Source organism: Triplophysa rosa, linkage group LG17 (genome assembly GCF_024868665.1).
Source record: "Triplophysa rosa linkage group LG17, Trosa_1v2, whole genome shotgun sequence".
Lineage (NCBI taxonomy): Eukaryota > Metazoa > Chordata > Actinopteri > Cypriniformes > Nemacheilidae > Triplophysa > Triplophysa rosa.
Genome location: NC_079906.1, coordinates 4,531,484 through 4,551,047, shown reverse-complemented (window position 1 = coordinate 4,551,047; position 19,564 = coordinate 4,531,484). Strand labels below are relative to the sequence as shown.

The following is a 19,564-nucleotide window of genomic DNA, read 5'->3' as shown; positions in this document are numbered from 1 at the left end:
AGAATCCATTCATATTTAAAGGGCTTGTGCATTTATTATGTGAAACTGCAGCATAAAAAATAAGGTTATTTTACGTTGGTTTAGCATGAAAGCCTGTATGTGCTCTCTGCTTTTGAGGAAGGTGACCAACACTGGTGTAAGATCAGGTTTTACAATCACTCATTCCTACTTAAAAGTTGTTTATGCAGAGAAATGAAACCGCTGCAGTTTAAAATGTGTTTGAAAACTATTCATTAAGTATCACACTTCTCCAGATGCTTATTTCTATTGGTGATTTCCACCCAGTCAGATCAAAAGCAGAGAGCACACCGCCGAGTCAAGTCCAGACTCCTGCAAGCATCTCACTTACAGTCTTAAAACTCCTATTGAAAATGTATCAGACCAACAATTAGGCCGCTCTGCAGGAGGCTGCAGTGTTTTGTGCTGACACAGCGTTCTTACCCCCCCCCTTCAGTCGGAGTGAGTGTGCGTTGGCGTTCTCTTGAGGGGGGATTGCTCTGTGGTGTCATGGAGGTGATGCTGTGTGCTAATGAATTTCTGCCCTCTGTGCCAAATGCTGACACTCCCAGCATGCTCGGGGGCTTTCTCTGCTTGTTTGTGGCCAGCGCTAGAAAAATGACGTTTCATTTCTTTTCTGGGTTTGCTGAGAAGCACAATTGTTTGATGTGCTTCGCTCTACCTCAGGAGCAGGCTGTCTGTTTCACACCTGAGCTCTTTGTCGGGTTCATTTCAAGATACCTTGAAGGGATAGTTCATCCTAAAATGAAAATTCTGTTATCGTTTACTCAGCCTCATGCTAGTATACACCTGTATGATTTTTTTTGTTTTGCAGAACTCAAAAGAAGATATTTTGAAGGATGTTGGTAACCAAACATCACTAGCCCCCATTGACTTCCATTGTATGGTCACAATACCACATGAGATATTTCTCAAAATATCTTCTTTTGTGTTCCACAGAAGAAAGAGTCAAAGACGGTTTTTATTTTTGGGTGAACTATCCCTTTAAAACTTGTTTTGTGTAGTTTTGACGTTTATAGGTCCCAAACTTAAGAATGACTTTCTTCTGTGAAACTCAAAGGGTGTTATTAAAATGTTCATGCACCCATTTTTCCTACAGTAACTGATGCTTTGAGGCACAAAAAATGCTGAAAAACATGAATACAGTAGTCCAGTGTGGCTTTTTTGAACTTTTTTTTTTCTCTACGTAAAATTTAAAACCAATCTCAAAGTAGTCTCAGTAAGCTCGCCTGCTCTTTAGGTAAAGTTCCTGAATCGTACAGCTCTGCGTCCCGTGGAGGAGGATATTACTCATTTGGAATCTCTTTTGGTTTCTAGATGGTTTCTGTGCAAATTGGGCCACTCTGCTTTTGAATGAAGGGTGATATTAATTATTCGGATATTAACAAAGAATCCTGTTGAATGTGTAATCGTGTGGTATGTTTTTTCCACACAAATTAGAGCAAAGTCAGGACAGCGTGGCCATCATGTCGGACTGCAGCTCCTTGCAGGATGTCTTCATGGACCCCACCAGCTCACAGGACAGCAATCCCAAGGGGAATTCTGGGAAGTGTCTTTTTCCAGAAGACTCAAACGCTGCTGAAAAAGAGAAACGGGCACCAGCTGAAGATACAGGTAAAAGTTTCGGCATGGTTTTGAAAGAAAATGTTGTACATAAGGGTTCATTCCTAAACATACTGTCACTTTTCGACTTTTTGGATGTAACAAAAGTAGAAACATTTTGGTCTGGTGAACATGACCCTAAGCTAGGGGTCGGCAACCCGTGGCTCTCGTGCCACATGTGGCTCTTCTGCCCCCCTGCTGTGGCTCTCTGCAGTCTTTATAAGCCCCTGTTTATGCCTGGTATTAAAGGGGTGATATGACACGGCTGAAACGAATATTATTGTTTGTTTTAGATGTAATGCAATGTGTCTACACGATTTAAGGTTAAAAACGCTGTATTTTCCACATACCGCGCATGTTTGTATCTCCTCTTTGCCCCGCCTCTCTGAAACACGCTGATTTTTTACAAAGCTCATCGCTCTGAAAAGCGAGGTGTGCTATGATTGGCCAGTTAACCAGTGCGTAGTGATTGGTTGAATACTGCAAGCGTGTGACGGAAATGTAACGCCTCTTACCATATTCGGAACATCATGTTCCCAAGCAATTGTACTGACAGGCGATAAAATGTCATCGGTACTTTCCTTATCAATTCGAGCCCGAATCTGATCCGGAAAATGAAGATGATTAAGCCGATACATCAACTGTGCCAGCGTGACTTGAGCAGGATGTAAAGGATTGGTAAGGTTTTTAAAAAATATATTATGTTAAATAGTTAAAAACTATAGCTAACTGTTTTACCTTTTATATACGACGTTATAAAGATTTGCCGTTAGTGATCAACCAGTGTTACGCCATGTCTCGTCACGACTCAACAAAGACAATAAACCCCATTATAAACACGACATTTCTTACCTCTAGTTGGAACATAATTACTGATTATTAGGACTTATGTTGTCTTTTTTCACGTTGCGCGTGTCTGAATTTGCAGATCACAAACACACAACAAACTCAGCTCGCGTTAGTCCGTCACAAAGTCTTTTACAATAAAAAATATACTTACAGGCTGCGAATCTGAAGCGCCAGACTGTCCTTGCGAAGTTGTAATGGTTGGAATTGCCCCACTTTTTAACAAAAGCTTTCATGCACAGCCGGCCTTGATCTCTCCCAGGTTCATGAATCAATCATCTGTGAAATGCGCTGCACACACTTGAATATTCGGATTGTACTGTTCTGGAACAGTATTGTAAATAAAATGTAACCATTCGTTTTTAGTTGTCTCATCTTTTGGAAGGGCAAACAAAGAGGCTTTCTTTTCGCAACGAAACACACAGCGTCTTCACGATATGGCTGCGGCGGCGGCGATACAATGCGATTTACAAGTACGCCCACCTTATTTGCGTATACATTTGGGCGGTCTTAGTCAAGTCATACCATGAAATGACGTAGATTTGTGGGGGTGTGGTTACACGAGGCGTTTCAGGCAGGTCTGGGTGAGCATTCGCTATTAGATAGAATCCATCTTTTGTTCCGACACTTTAATTTTTGCAATTTTATGTGTCTAATACATGCATGGGCAACTTATAACACACCAAAGACACAGAAAAACATGTATTTGCACCATATGACCCCTTTAAGATTTTGGTTGATCGGATCACAATTGTAAAAAAAAGGCACATACCCGTTTACACCTGCTGCTGTAATCCGTCTATTTTGTCCACTTTTGACCACTTCTGTACTGATTTCTTCAAGAAATATCTGAAAAAGCATACACATTCTGTGAGAAAACACTTTGTGCGCTTTTCGTCTTTAAACCAAACTGTTAGGTCTTTAGCCGGCATAGTTTAAATCCTGTCTGGTTAGCGCGCTTCTTATAATGTTTACGCATGATGTCCGTGTGCGGAGAGTAGGCGGCCTCTTGTGGCTGTTCATCAAACATCGCAAAAACAAAAGATCACAGAAAAAAGATGAATTCTAACTAAAGCAGCGCGTGCAACACTCCTAATTCAACACTCCCACTTCTTGCCAGGGATAAAAATGTATAAATTGCTAACATCTAAATACAATAAAACTCGCACTATATTGCCACCTAGTGGTGCAACTGGGTAACTACTACCTTACATGCATTACAACCTGTTATAGTAATTTAAAGGTTAGATATATTTTGCGGCTCCAGACTAATTTTATTTGGTGGGAGAGGGTCCAAAATGGCTCTTTTGGTCGAAAAGGTTGCCGACCCCTGCCCTAAGCCATCACATTTACAATGTAGGCTTATTCTATACTAGAACTATGCACAAAATGTTCTCCCTACAAAGATAAATAAGTAACTTGAACATAGAATTTTTTGTTAAGAGAGTAAATTGATTACACGTGTCTACCAAAGGTTATTTTGTTGACTGGACTTAGATTCTCAAGTTTTTGGTGAAAATGCATCAGAAAGTTTGCCCAACTTACAAAACAGTGTATTTTGAACAAACAATATTGCAAGAGTTTGAAAGTTCCCAAGATGCATTGCAGCATGTTCAATTCTGTGTTTTTTCTTTATTTTTTATTTTTAATTCTTGCTGGCTTAATTTATGCTTTAATATTGTTGTTACTGTTAGTTATCAGTTGTGTTTAGAGTTTTTTTAATGGATGATGGTTTTTGATTGTTACCATGGTTGAGATTTGTGTGTTCAATGTTGAGGTGTAAGTGCATGACACAACGGCATAACCTGCATAAATGCACTCAACACAAACTTATACACAGTTATTTCATTAAAGTTTTGGTCTGTTCGAGGCAGAAACATGTCCAATTGTAGTAAAAGTCAAATACATTTGTTTATTTTTAAATATACAATCTATATTCTCTATTTATGTTCAGCCAACAAAAAATATTTTGTTATGTTGTTCATTTGATAAACTTGGCTATGCTTATACGTGCAGTTTTAAGTAGGGTGAACTTCAATCTCTGTTTGTTGAGTTAAGTCAAAAACATGCTTGTGACAGGTTGCCTTATTATTTTAAGTTGACTCAACTGTTTTTTTTACAGTTGGTTTAAAAAAAATTTTTTTTTCTAGTCTTGGGCAAGAAATATCTGCTCTGCTCCTGATGGTCACCTCTTTCCCTTAAAATCCCACAGGCACCTTAGAAGACAAGAATATGGATATCAGCTCTGCCACAATCTCTCAAGAATCCTCGGTCACGCAGGAGTCTTCCGACACCACTTTATCCATCACCTCTCCTGAAGCATCTGTCCCTAAAACTCCTACTACAGACACACCCACCCAACCACCAGCCGTACCACTGAACACCACGCCACACAAAAGCCACTCCCAGACCGCCCCCTCCAGTGAGGGCAAGCGGAGACCGGAGCCCCCTCCCCCTCTGGAGGTGATCGAGGTGCCCAAATGTCTGCCGACGGGGCGGGCGGAGCAGAGGACAACGCTGGTGGACTTGTGTGTGAGGTCTCTCTTCCTGTGTCTGAGCCGCTTCCCACAGCACTATAAAAGCCTGTACCGTCTGGCCAACCTGTACGCCTACAGCAGGACCCGCAAGGTGCAGACATTTTCACACAAACACACTTCCTTAAACCACATGTCTAGTGCCCTTATCTTCCACTGGACAAATGCTTGGAAAAAATAAAAATGAAATGTTATATTTTATTAATAAATCTAAAAAGGAATCAACTATATACAATTAGATGTCATAAGAGATTTTTGTAGATCCCATTGCAATATAGTAGGGCCATTTTGAGACCATTTTGGCGAATTGGATTGAATTTCGAGTCGATTTAAAATCGATTAGTTATCAGTATTTCATTTAAAATATAAGTTTTGCAGACATGGAATCCATATTTAAATATATAGGCTGGTAACTGAAACCCCCCTACTCGGTTAAATAAATAAAATACACATTCACGTTAATAGTATAGCCCACACAATTGTTTTGAATTACTCTTTACTTTTACTTTGAGTTACCAAACATTACTGTAAAAAAAAAAACGTGCAACAGTGAAATCCTGAACAACTTGAAATTCATGAACAACTTGAAACGTGTTTAAGAAATGAATAATGGCGCCATTCTCTGGACGAGAGGCGAAATACAGATAATATTCTCTGAGGCCCGTGCATTAAGAATCGATTCGGGAAGATCGATTAAAATCAATATTTTTTACCAAGTCCTATAATATAGTAATCCTGTTAAGACACAAAATACAAAAATGGTCAGAACAAGATATACAGTACGTATATGTCCAGCGCTAACTGAGCCAAGCAAGCGTATGTGTGTGTTTGAAGCTCATCACTGGCACAACCCACAGATAACAAGAGTGAGTGTGTGTTGAAAACTGTGAGCGCTCACCTCATGGGCGCAAAAACAGTGTCAGGTTTAGCCAAATGCTATAATAGTGTGTAACACCACTGACCACTAAACCGCTTACATTTGCCTACAGGTTTATAGCTGCTACTGGTGTTTTTTTGGTGTGGCTGATATGAGGAGTAGATTCGAGCCGACACGGGCCCACGGGGGACTTCCCACACTTACTTTGCATATGTGGTCAAGTCATGTAGAAACCCTTTCGAAATAAATATACATCCTGCTGAATGAGGCTAAAGGCTGTTGTTTGGAACTACTGTACATCATTGAATAGTTGAGGAAGTTGAACAAATTTTCGTTAAACATTTTTATATAAAAAAAATCGATTTGAAATTAAAATGATTAATGTTATTGTAATTTTAAACAAATCAAGCTATTTCAATTTATTTTGTACTATAAACCTTTAAGAAAATGGTCTGGGATCCATTGCCGCGTTGAATGGCCAAGAAGCTTCCAAAAAGCCAAATGACTGACAGGTAAAGCAACCAATAAAATTTAGTTTTCGGCTGCATCCTATTTAGGGGCGTGGAAATGAAAATTGCATGTTTGTATCGGGTGTGGCTCACACGTCCTAAAAAGACTCAGTGAAGCTGAGGGCTCTTTGATCACCCCCTGGTGGCTGGCTGTAGTACAGGTCATAAACCCCACCCTCCATGTAAACAAATGGGTAAAAAAAGGGGGCGATTCACATTTCGCATGTTTTGCGCACACAAGTTCGTTATTTAAAATGTAGACACGTGGCAGACGCGCACAAATAGTATGCGCTGCGGTTGCGACACGCATATGGCATGGCGGACACATTTTTCTAGGCACATCGGCGCCGCATCGAGATGGTAATAGTTCTACTTTACAGAGTGCCGTGCGAGTCATTTGACTAGAGAAAGCGGCGCGGCTGACGTTTTCCGCACGGTTTTAGACGCGAAATGTGAATCGTCTCTAAATTACACACTTACAGGAAAATTTTCAGAAAGATGGTTTTGATCATTTAAGGTAGTTGTTATCAAGCTGATATATGTTCAATTGTTCGTTTTTGTGATATGTTTGATTTTAGCTAGTAATGTTGTAGTGATGCTATAAAAACGCGGCGTGTCGTTATGATTGACTGTTGTGATTGACAGCTTCTCTGAGCGGACTGTCGGAGGTTCGAGAGGAGATTGAAGATATAACCAACTATGAATTTTCGATTTCTAACGATTAAGTCATTAGTTGTTGTATTTACCTTATTTTAGCAAGCCCATCGATATGGGCAGTCAAATGGGAAGTTCAGGGTGTGTGGTTGATTGGGCGTGTGAGAGTTTGATACAGCGGCGCCGCCTCCTGGCTCCACTGGTGATTCCTTCTGCGCAGACCCAGGCTCCAAACTGACGTTTTTGCGTAACATGTCAGCGCCCATCATCGGGCCTTTTTACGCTCCGTTCATTACAATGGAAGGAAGAGGCGTCACGCCAGCCATCTTTTTTACAGTCTATGGTTTGTACGTATATGTTGAGTAAGAATAGACCCTGATAATGTTCCATTCTTTCTGTTTGATGCTCTGTATTCCCGTATCTCTCTTTTCAAGCTCCTTCAGACACTGTTTAACCAAAAAGCCTTGTGTTGAAATATGCCTCCCCTGTCTCTTCACGGCGAGATGTTTATCTCTCTCTCTCTGGCTGATCTATGAGCAAAGATCGTTCAGCTCTGAAATTGAATCACCCCACAACAACAAGCCAGAGATTTCATGACCGCCGCCACCATGCGTTTAATCGCGACTCGCTCCCAAGGCGAAAGCGTGGAAATGTAACTCTGGGATTTAATGAACGGCCACAAGCTGCATTTGAGCTCTGGTTTGTGTGTGACATGCAGTGAGAGAGGAGCGTATCATATAATGAAGATGTCAGACCGTAGTCCTGTGATGCTGTGTGTCTGTTAATTGTGAATTAGTGGTGTACAAATGGAATTTTCTAGTCTTATTATGTTGTGTTACAGGGGATTTGATTCAGCATTCAGTGTCAGTGTTGTAATTAGAGTTTTTTTTAGTTTTACAGTTTTTTTGTAGTTGTAGTCTTTGTGTGACTTTGTTTGATTAATGTAATACAGTATTAGCTCCAAAACGGTTATATCGTCGCCGTCCTTCCAAAACCTTGAATGTCCAAATTGACTGTTTTTCAGGTAATGGAAAAACCATTACAGCCCGACGCATTGTTATCATTTTCCTGTCCTGCGCCGCATTGTTTAAATAGCAAATGCATTTGCGCTCATTTGTGCGCGTGTTGGTCTAAAAAAGAGGTGTTTTCAGGCGCATTGTTGGTAACTGAAAATAGTCTGCACCATAGACCAACTCAAACCTGGTCTAAAGTTAATGGGGCAATATTTTTGTGTTATTAAAAGAGCGTGTTAGTAGAAAATGCGCCTCTGGGTGGGTCTTCAACGCGCTTTCACTTTTATTATTACACAGAGGGAAGTGCAGCAGCACACAAACATGCCAAATATAAAAACTAAATGGAGGACAATGTAAAAGATTATTATTGTGTACATAAAGATAAAAATCCGGCTTGTCCTGTAGATGGTCTGCTGACGCGCTTTAACCTGACGCACGAGCAGATGCGTTTCCTCTCTGGAGAAGCATTCAGTCTTTGCTCTAATACCGCAGTGTAAATAGCGAATCCGCCATGGCCCGAGCGCAACTGGCTCTTAAAGGGAATGAGAGATGAGATTCTGATTGGTTTTCGTTAAACTAGCAAAAGTGGATTCGGACACGCCCTGAGTGCACCTGTGACGTGTGCTTAAGACCATACACTTAGATTGTTAAAATAGGGCCCACAAGGTTTCAGAACGACAGCAACGATATGCACCTTACGACATTTTTTGTTTGTTTGCATGTAATAGCCAAATGACCTACGTTTGCCAAAATGTGTAGCATACTGCTGAACAGATTACGGTATTCCACCATGCAATACGGGCTATATTAACTATACTATGTAGTACTATATTGTATATAGTTATGTATATATTCTACACTATATAGTTCTTTATGGTATGGTTTAGATATCTATATAGTACTACTATTTTTTGCAGTTGTTACTATATATAAAAAAAAATCCGAAAATTTCTGGCCGAAAATGGCATTATCGGTTTCGGCCGAAAGAAAAAAATAGGCTGAAATAAAAGCTGAATATATTTAGTGTGTGTAATTAATACAATTAAATACAATCTATTTAAAAAAAAAATTAAGTAAGTTTCGGTATCGGTTTTCAGCTGAGTGCATCCTAAATTTTCAGTATCGGCCCACAATTTTCATTTTCGGTGCGTCACTAATATATATATATTCTTTCCGATACTTGATCATCTTCCACATGCATTCACATGTCAGTCTTTCTGCTATCTGAATCAACCCAAAATTTTTAAAAAACTTTTTGAAGTATTAAATTGTTTAGTTAATGCGGTAACACTTTACAATAAGGTTGTATTTGTTAACATTAGTAAATGCATTACCTAACATGAACTAATAATGAACAATATAGTTTTTTCAGCATGTATTAATTCTTAGTAATGTCAATACAATTACTCATGTTAGTTGATTGTGCATTATCTAACGTTAACAGTTGCAATGTTTGATTTTAAAATGTATTAGTAAATGCAGAAATGAACACCAACTAACAATAATAAATGCAGTAGAAGTGTTGTTCAGTGTTTGTTCATATTAGCTAATGCATTAACCCATTGTTAACAAATAAAACCTTATTGTAAAGTGTTACTGTTATTGCAAATGATTGCATTATGCACACTAGCATTATTTGTGTCGCCCTACTACAGTTCATTTCCGACTACATACTGTGTCGCATACTGTCCCTTAAAAAACAGAAGGAGGTATACTGTACTTTAACTTGCAGGGTAATGTTGAACACAATTTAAATGTTGACTTTTGTGTGTGTTTGGGCAAGGTTTCCCCGATTCAAGTCATCAGAACTCTCATGCACACAGAGCTGACTGAATATATTTGTGTTTTCACAGAACCTGCAATGGGCACGAGATGTGTTGCTAGGGAGCAGTGTCCCATGGCAACAGCTGAAGCACATGCCGGCACAAGGACTTTTCTGCGAGAGGAATAAAACCAATCTGTTCAACGTAAGTCGCAACCTAACTACAGGTTGTACTTGTATATTAAAGTGTTTCATAATACTGTAAATTTCCAACCTGTAGTTATTAGAGATGCTCAGCGTGTAACTAGTAGAGAGAGTCTGCTGTTCTTACACGTATATATGCAGATATAGTCGACGTGAATTCCTCTTGATTCAGAGCTGTAAAATCCTCTTCACACACACACGCACACACAAATCCAGAGATTACAGGCTCCTCACAGAAAATGCCCTAAACTGGCTGGATTTACAGTTGTCTCTGGACACCACAAGGAAGACAGATTGCATCACTCCAGAGTGTTTTTTGCATCTGTTTGTGCGTGGTTGCCATTTTTTGATGCCCGGTGGCCTTTGTTGATACAGTCCTCACACAGGCCACAACATTTGTGTTTGATTTATGTGCGGGTTATGTGTGTGGCTGTGGGTGTGGTCACTCTGAGGAGACGATCAATGTTGGCAAACAACAGTTTTTTATAAACTCATGCTGGGCTTTAGAGAGCTAGGGTCACCAACCTTGTGCCCACCTGTCCTCACCTTATGGGGAAAACCACACACAGTATCCGATTTAAAGAAAACCTGGTTAGATTTTGCTTTGTGTTTTAGAGCTTTAGAATTTTACAGCTGCAAACTAACAACTTGTCAGATTTTTTTTCTTCAGTTATTCAGCTGTACCATGAAGGCTGTTTGGAAAATGAAAACACTTACATTAGGAATACAGTAATGTACAGCAACCTAGACACATACAGTACTTTATTTGACTTTTCAAAGACGTTTAAAGAGTAATTATTACAATGTCCTTAAAATGACATTTCATGCAGTGTGTAATGTTGCTGTGTGTGAATGTAAGCAGTCGACCAAGTTGTAAAGCCGAAAGTATAAAAGTTATTGGCTTGGGAAAAAAGGAGTCAACTCTGAATCACGCAAACGAGTTGTCTGTTGTTCTAATATCAGTTCCGGGTCGGATTTGCGTCACTCCATGTAATGCCCGCCTACGTTCCATTTGCGACACTGCACGCAGTAGACCAATCACAGCAGACTAGACCATCTGACCAATCAGATCAGAGTAGGCTGACAGAAAGGAGGGGATTAGACAGATGAATCGCGGAACGAATCATTTGAGAGTGAGGTAATAATATCGGCCTATTATTAGAAAATGAAAGTGTTTTTACACCGTGTATGTACGTAAACTTGTTGTTGGACACTCCATAAACCAAAGTAGGACCTTAAAAATCACAAAATATTTACTCTTTAATACAGTGTACTGGTCAAAAGAATAATTTACAATACCAGTCAAATGTTTGAAAACACTTACCCTTCCTTTATAATTTTTCCACCTTTTTAATATTTGAAACTCATCAAAGTTTCACAATTATAACTGTGGGAATTAGGCCGTGTTCACACTTGACTAGAAAAAGTTGACAATGGCTATTTGTAACAACAACGCTCGCAGCGTTGTTTTTACAAATAGCAGCCGGCAATGTTCAAAGACAGCAGTTGTGCACGAAGGCAGACTGTCTCTCGGCTTCATGGGCAGCGTTACGGAATTCTATTTGAATTATAACCAGAGAGCGCGTCTTAGTGAGAATCAATCACATATTTAAAAACTTCAATACTAATTTCAAGCTAGAAATGCAATCAGAAGTTATTGAAAGTAAAAATTTAATTGACATTTATACAAAACTATGCTCCAACAGGCGTTTCGGCCGCCATTTTATTTTTTCGAGCTTGAGCCTTCTCGACCAATCACGTTCCTCGCATGTTAGGGAAAGGACAGGTCTCTGTCATTGGTTAGCTGTGAAAAAGGTGCTTGACAGGATCGCTGCTTCACTACACAGACAGGGAGATGATAAGAACAAAAAGATGACAAGAAAAGATAAGAAGACATTTCAAAAGGGTATTTTAAAATATTGGTTTTATTCCATTATAATATTATAGCCGTGCAAATTGTCATGTGACTGAGAACGTGAGAAGTGCATTTTCCGGGTTCGCAGGATTATAAACTCACAACTACACCGTGAATTTATGTTTGTCTTGAGTGCATGAGTTTTATCGCCGAGGAGCCATGCAGATTTAATTTTACAGACGTCCTCATGAGAAACAATTACTATCCGAATAGGGCTTATGACTGGATTAATATGTTTTAACTGGCAACAGTTTTTCAAACCCTTCTTTTTTTAGCCAGGCGATGATGAAGTCCTGCTGTGTTTTTAAAAATTAGTGAAAGTTTAGTTTGTTTATTGTAGACTTAAATCATTTTAATTTGTCGATGAAACAGGACTGAGTACATACTGTCAGTGAGTGATATGATTCAGGGCTGTTCTAGTTTGCCCCAGGCTCTGTCTGCATTCAATGGCCTGAGACTAAACAAAATTACAAAAAAAAAAACTTCCCCATCCATACACACACCATATGTGCCCTCATATGCAGCCTCCCACTCGGGACATGATGCCACTGTGTGCCATTCTCTTCACGTCATTTGTCATAATATCATTCATTTTGGAAATAAATTTTGAACACATCCAAACACAACTTTTACAAAAAACATTCTGTGATGCGGCGATTAATGAATCTAATGAATCGCAAATTAATCACACATCACATTTGGGGCCAAAATGTATTTTAAAGCCATTACAAGACAATACAGAAAGTAGCTTCAGATGTTCAGAAGCTAAAACGGCCATCATTTCGTTCTTTTATAAGCCGAAATATTATTTGTATATAATTATAGACCAAAATAGTTTGGTTACCAACATTAAGAAAAATCTTCCTTTCCACCAAAGAAATGGTAAGGTTTAAAACGACATGAGGGTAAGTAAATGTAAATAAGCAGAATTTTCTTTTTTTGGGCACACTATCACCAATTTATTAGTATTGTAATTATTTAACTTTTTTATTTTAATACTGTTAAAATTCTTTGAAGAATCAAAAACTGCAAGTAGGTGGAGGTAAATTAATCATTAATTCATTGGATTCACTGAATTCGTTCGGAACGCAGTAAATGACTCTTTATGAATGAGCCACTGATTAATCGATTCACTCAAGAAACGTATTCATTTAGAAACGAAACCACGCGCAGCACTTTCCCTGAGGCTCTATAGGTAATATTTTCGTAAAAAATTGAGAAAACAAACAATTCTATAAAATATATCATAATATTAATTTCTTATTTATTTGACTGTTGTATAAAATCAACATGACATGTGCACTCGTAGTTTTCTGGACAAAAATAGCACTCATATGATATGTGCTTGTGTGATTGCATAATTAAAGAAATATAAGACAAAAGCTCATTCATTTTTGCACCAATATCTTTAATTTTGGGTTTTTTCTGACAGTATTCTGTATGTTATATCACGCAGTAAGTTGTTGCAAGCATCATATTTGTCACCAATCAACTGTAGCCTATGAAATATGTCTGGGGTGGGGCAGGTGCGTTAAATACCTTAAAATTTGTAGTTGCTTTAATTTTCCATAGCGCGTTAAATGCACAGCCCTAAAAAAAATCTTGTTGTTTGGTTTTAGATTTTTCTTTATCTATGCGGCATTGGTTATGTGAGGAGAGCAGGATTTAGAAGCAAACAAGGATATTTCATTTTGATGTAAAAGATAATGAGTGCACTTTGGTTCTTCAGACCAATAAGAGTCTTAGGATAAATGGGATCTATTTTGATGTTGTCTTCGGTAAAATGAAATAATAATAACAGCACTCTTCCTGCCTGGTTAATAATGTACAGATTCAAACTGATGCTGTTGTTATGATGCAGAAGAAATAAGGTTTAGTGTGAGATATTAACAGTAAAGAGCTCTTAACTTTAGAAGAAAATCATGAAATTTATTTATTTATTTACATTTTACGCATTTTATCAATTGAGCAACAGGAACGTATTAATGTTTGACTTCATACACCATTTCTGTCTATCCAGTTTCCTTTTCTGCTTTTGGGTTAAATGTTAGTTTTGGGCTCAGTTTGTGACAAAGGGTTGTGTTTATCATTCTAATACAACTCAAGAACTAGACAGTTTAGTTGTGTTCAGATTAAAAGGAGAATAAGAACAAATGACAGGAAGGATTTAACAAAAACCTTTGACTGAGATTACGTTTACACGAGGAAAAACGGAACAGTTGTTCCTTTGCGTGTTTGAAAAGTCTCACGTGCACATTTGTAATCAAAATGATCTGCATTTACATGGATCTGGGAAAACGAGTAAAAATGCTTTATCATGCATGCCAGGCCAGTGGATGGCACTGTTGCGCTATAAAGAACCCCTACGTGTCTGCGCACATACGCATACCATTTTTAAGCTAAACGTAATTTTAATACACTTTGTCGGTGTGTATGTGCGTTTATAGTTTGTGTAAATACTGTCTCCGCTGGTTGTAGTGGTGCATTAAATCTACTTTTTGCTGGAGAAATGATAATGGGAATGTCACGCAGCACAACCAAGCAGCATGGAGGCGGCCATTATTGTTTTGGGAATACTCGCGCATGCCTACAGACTGAACGCGTAATATGCATGCGTATGACGTCATCGTTTTGGGAAAACGCCGCCTTCAGAGTTAACACGGAAACGATAATGCCGTCGCCAAACTGCATAAAAAGTTTTCCGTTTTTAGTTGAAAACTGTCTAGTGTAAACGGCCTCTAATTTTTCATCTTGTGTTTTTTTTACATTTGTAAAATGTCAATCGGTTCTGGCGGAGCGTTTGACACAGGAAGGTGATAAATGTAACAGCAGTCAGGCCCGATTGACCACAATCTGCAGGCCCGAACACACACACACACACACACGCACACACACACACGCACAGGCTTTGGTTGACTATCCCCGTGGGGACAGTCCATAGGGGTAATGTTTTTATACTGTACAAACTGTATATTCTATCCCCTAACCCTATCCCTAAACCTAAAGATCATAGAACACTTTTTGCATTTTTAGATTTGTAAAAAATATTGTTCTGTACAATTTATTAGCTTTTTTGCCCCTGGGAACCTCAATTTTGGTCCCCACGGTGACACGAGTCCCCATGTGTTGGTGTGTATTCAGGTTTTGGTCCCCACCGGGATATACAAACATGAACGCACACACACACACACACGCACACTGGAGAAGTTTGAACCAACAACATGGGGAAAGTGAACTTTTATGCCATTTGGTCCTTGTGTGAAGCTTCTCCAGCAGCTGACCTGAACTTCTGACTTCTCTCTCATGCTTTCTCGCTTTCACTCTCACTGCACAGCCCCATGTCACTGTTTAGAATGGCGATTTTCTCACGATTTACATGTAGTTGGAAACATTTGAGGTATTGTAAGTACTCAGCTGAACAAAATATATAACACTAGCCTAGTGGTTTTTGGATATTTTACTGCAAAATTGTTACAAACTGCACCTTTAACGTGATGCGGGTATGCTTTGCAGTATTGTTATAGACCTTTAAACAAGTGCTTTAAACACATGATTCCTGCATTAGCTTCACATGCATACATATGCATCACAATGCAACACATTTCGTTATCTTTGCTGTTTTGTACCTTAGCCGGGGAACTTGTATTCTGCAGGTGGCAAAACATATTTGAGTTGCAAGATTGAGCGCTTCGCTCGTTTGCTCTGTCAGTCCTTCCGCTTCATCATAGCATTAAATGCGCCTGTTACACCGCACATTACGTCTTTGGGGGCGGGGGGCACTGATAGATAAGACAATGGTTAAAGGAGGGAAGACAAATGAATGGCTTGCGCAATATAACGTTTCTGCCCATTACATTGATAATACTCAAAAAATGTATATTAATCCGCTTAGCAGTCGCACTGGTGCTACCATTAAGAAAAACTGGTCGCACTGGCAGTTAAAATAGTCGCAAAATGCGACCATTTGGTTGCAGTCTAGAGCCCTGCGGTAGCAAACACCTGTAGATCACATTTCGAGATACGGTCAGCAGGTTTTGCATTTTGACTTTCCTGTTATCAGCAGGAGATTGTGTGTGTGCACGTGTGCGTTGATGTCACAGTGGAAAACCACAAACATTAACAGAGGAAGGGCAATGAGTGGGTTTGATGGAGGGACCATGAAAATCTCTCTTGTCTTTTCTGTGCATGTGTCTGTTTTAATGTCTTAGGTGTAAGGTTTTGCACAGCTTCTCTTTTTTTTATGGTCTCGTTTTCTTGTCTTGCTATGTTTCATTTGTTGTCTTCTCAATTTTCTTCGTGTCTTCTCTCCTGTGTTTGTCTCATCACATTTATTAAGTTTAATCTCATTGGTTTCTCCCCTTAACAGTACGTCTTGCGTGATGTTTTCTCTTTTCGTCTCGTTTATGTCTCCTCTCATCTTTTCATCAATTGTTAATTTTTTATTTTCTTGTCTTTTCTCCTTTTTTCACATCTTGTCTCTTTTACTTATTTTGTCATATATTCCTTTTTCATTTATCTAGGCCTTTTCTCATCTTGTCTCATTTATGTCTCCTCATCTTTTATTGTTCTTTTTTATTTTCTTATTTTTCATCTTTTATCTTTTTATATATATATACTGTATATTTCCTGTGGCTCAGTGGTTAGAGCATGGCACTAGCAATGCCAAGGTCATGGGTTCGACCCCAGGAGATTGCATATAGTCAGAAACAAATGTATAATACAATGCAATGTAAGTCACGACTCGCTTTGGATAAAAGCATCTGCCGAATGCGTAAATGTAAATATATATTATATATTCCTTTTTAATTTGATCTAGGCTTTTCTCATCTTGTCTCACTTTGCCTCATTTATGTCTCCTCTCATCTTTTTATCAGTTGTTTTTTGTTATTCCTTTTCAGTGTTCTTCTGGTCTCATTCATGTCTCTCGTCTTTTTATTGTTCTTTTTTATTTTCTCATATTTTCTTATTTTTTCATCTTTTATCTTTTTTGTTATATATTCCTTTTTAATTTTGTGTAGTCTTTTCTCATCTTGTCTCATTTATGTCTCCTCTCATCTTTTCATGAAACGTTCATTTTTTATTTTCTTGTCTTTTCTAATTTTTTCTCGTCTTTTCTCTTGTACTTATTTGTTATTTCTTTTTAATTGTATCTGGTCTTTTCTCATCTTTTCTCTTTTCGTCTCATTTATGTCTCCTCTCATCTTTTCATCAAAAGAAGTACAAGAGAAAGGAAAAAAGGAGAAAAGACTATTGTTGATCATTTTCTTGTCTTTTCTCCTTCTTTCCTTTCTCTTGTACTTCTTTTGTTATTTATTCCTTGTTCATTTTAATTTTTCTTTTCTCATTTTGTCTCATTTATGTCTTTCTCATATTTTCATCAAATGTTCATTTTTTATTTTCTCGTCTTTCTTATTTTTTCCACCTTTTGTCGATTCTCTTGTACTTCTGTTGTTGAATATTCTTTTTTCATTTGATTTAGTATTTCTCATCTAATCTCTTCTGTTTTCTTGGCTCAATAAGTGACATATTTTCTTTTTTCATTTGGTCTCCTGTGTCTTGTCTTGTCTCTTCAAGTCTCATCTTGACTCACCTTGTCTCTTCTTATTTTTTTTAGTAATTTCTTCTCGTCTCTTCTCTTCTTTTTACCTCTTTTCCCTCTTCTTGCCTTGACAAGTCTCATCTCTTCTCATTTCTACCCTTTTGTCTCATGCCTTCTTGTCAAGCCTCCTCTTCTTCTCGTCTCATCAAGTTTCATTTCATTTTTTTCTTTTCATCGTCTCGCCTTATCTTTTGTCATCTCATTTCTTCTCGTTTCTCGTCACAATGCACTTGTGCGTTTGTCAGGCACGTTTATCCAATGCCATAATGAACGGGTGGTCATCATGTTTGTTCTCATATACACCCTTTTCCCTCTGACCCACACCAACATCCTGTGGCATGCTTTCTCGCTCCTGTCGTTCAGATCTTCTCTCTCTTTTCTCTGTCTCCCTCTTTCTGTTTGTATGTGTGTTTTGTGTGGGTGTGCACTGCTGACGGCTGATTGGCTGGCTGAGTTCTGAAGGGGCCGTCTCTGCCCATGTAGAGAGAAGGAGAGGGAGCGCAGAGAGGAGGAGGGAGCGAGAGCACGAGCGAGCTCACCGGGGTCAGAGCACAGAAAGACAAGCGTGGGCGGTTTGTTTTGCGATGGCAGGGCTGGAAAGACAGAAGAGCGAGCTCACGACTGTTTGAGGCGCGCTCGTTCAACCATCTCGCTTCTTTTTCTCCTCCCTTCGCACGCGTGCAGCCTGCTCCCTCGAGCCCGGACCTTAGCTTCCTTTCTCTCACTGGAACTCTTACAAAACATCCAAACATTCAACATCAACACTTCATACAGGCAGAGTGTGGAGTAGTTCTCCTCGGTGATGGTGAGTTTCTTCCTTACGGCTTTCCTGTTCGGTTTCCTTTGCCTTCCTTTTTTGTCTTTAGTTTTGTTATGGAATAAGAGGTCGGAAGGAAAAGTGTCTGGTTGTTGATATTCGTGAGGCTTTAAAACAGGATTTGAGCTGGTTGAAGGGAAGAGAGAGAAGAGTGTGTTAGACTTGGAGTAGAGCAAGAGAAAGAAAGTGAGCGTTTGCGAAAGAGAGATAGCGTGACGCAGATGATAGTTAGCTAGAGCTCTCGCCGGTGCCCTGCGCTTCATCAGCACGAGCGGCAGTAATGGCCTGAAATGGAGTGATGAAGTGCACTTGATGAGGCAGATAACTGGGAACCACCTTTCTCATTCTTCTTGTTTTTTTCTTCTTCTCTGTTCTTCTGTTCTCGTTGACACGCAGGTCTTCTGTTCTGCGTGAATAGATGCTAACTAGAACGCTTACTTGACACTTTTAACGGTGGGTGAGGCTGGTGTTTGATGTTTGGGGGAATCCCTCGAAGGTAAAATTCACCATCTCGGGTCGAACTATTGGCTTCTAAAATAAAACATTTTATACCCAGATTACTTTTTTGATTCCTAACTACAACAACAACAAAAAAACATTAGATGAAATGTCAGAAGTGCTGTTGTTCATGTTGAAGTTGAGTTTTGTGGATGAGTTTTGAAGAACCGTTGCAGTTGGTGACGATTAACATACAGACGCGGAATAAATTAAGAGACATTTCAAAACTATGAATTATTATATTTTCAGAATTGACTTTTTATGTGTATATGTTTAGGTAAATTATTTTTTGTTTCATTCAGTAAACTACCAACAATATTCCAAATTTTAAATAAATATATTGTTTCTATTTGCATTTATTTGCAGAAAATGAAAACTGGAGAAAAATAACTGAAAAGATGCTCTGTATTTGTACAGACCTCAAATACTGCAAAGAAAACAAGTTCATATTCACTTTTAAGCAATACAACAGTAATACTTGTACATGTATTTAGGAAAAGATCAAAAATAAATTTTCATGTGACACATTTTTATCACACTTCCATGTGTCTTGTCATGCTGTCAGTCTTTCACATCGCTGTTGGATGACTACGTCACTCCTGAGGTTTGATTTTGTTGAAATTCAACAGACAGTGGACAAGATGTTAAGAGTTTTAAAGTAGGCTATAACGGATGCAGTACATGTACCCCAAAAATTGCTACAGCAGGGCAAATGT

At 38.8% G+C, this 19,564-nt stretch overlaps 1 protein-coding gene across 5 annotated transcripts in view; it reads left to right on the top strand.

Annotated features, from left to right (window-relative positions):
- Window positions 1-19,564, top strand: part of cabin1 (calcineurin binding protein 1) — a 95,474-nt gene that overhangs the window by 41,616 nt on the left and 34,294 nt on the right. For all 5 annotated transcript variants that reach the window (XM_057355796.1, XM_057355795.1, XM_057355794.1 and 2 more), the window contains 3 exons: window positions 1,459-1,632; window positions 4,679-5,094; window positions 9,907-10,020. In XM_057355796.1, the coding sequence (XP_057211779.1) occupies window positions 1,459-1,632; window positions 4,679-5,094; window positions 9,907-10,020 (704 nt within the window). The remainder of the gene's footprint in view (window positions 1-1,458; window positions 1,633-4,678; window positions 5,095-9,906; window positions 10,021-19,564) is intronic.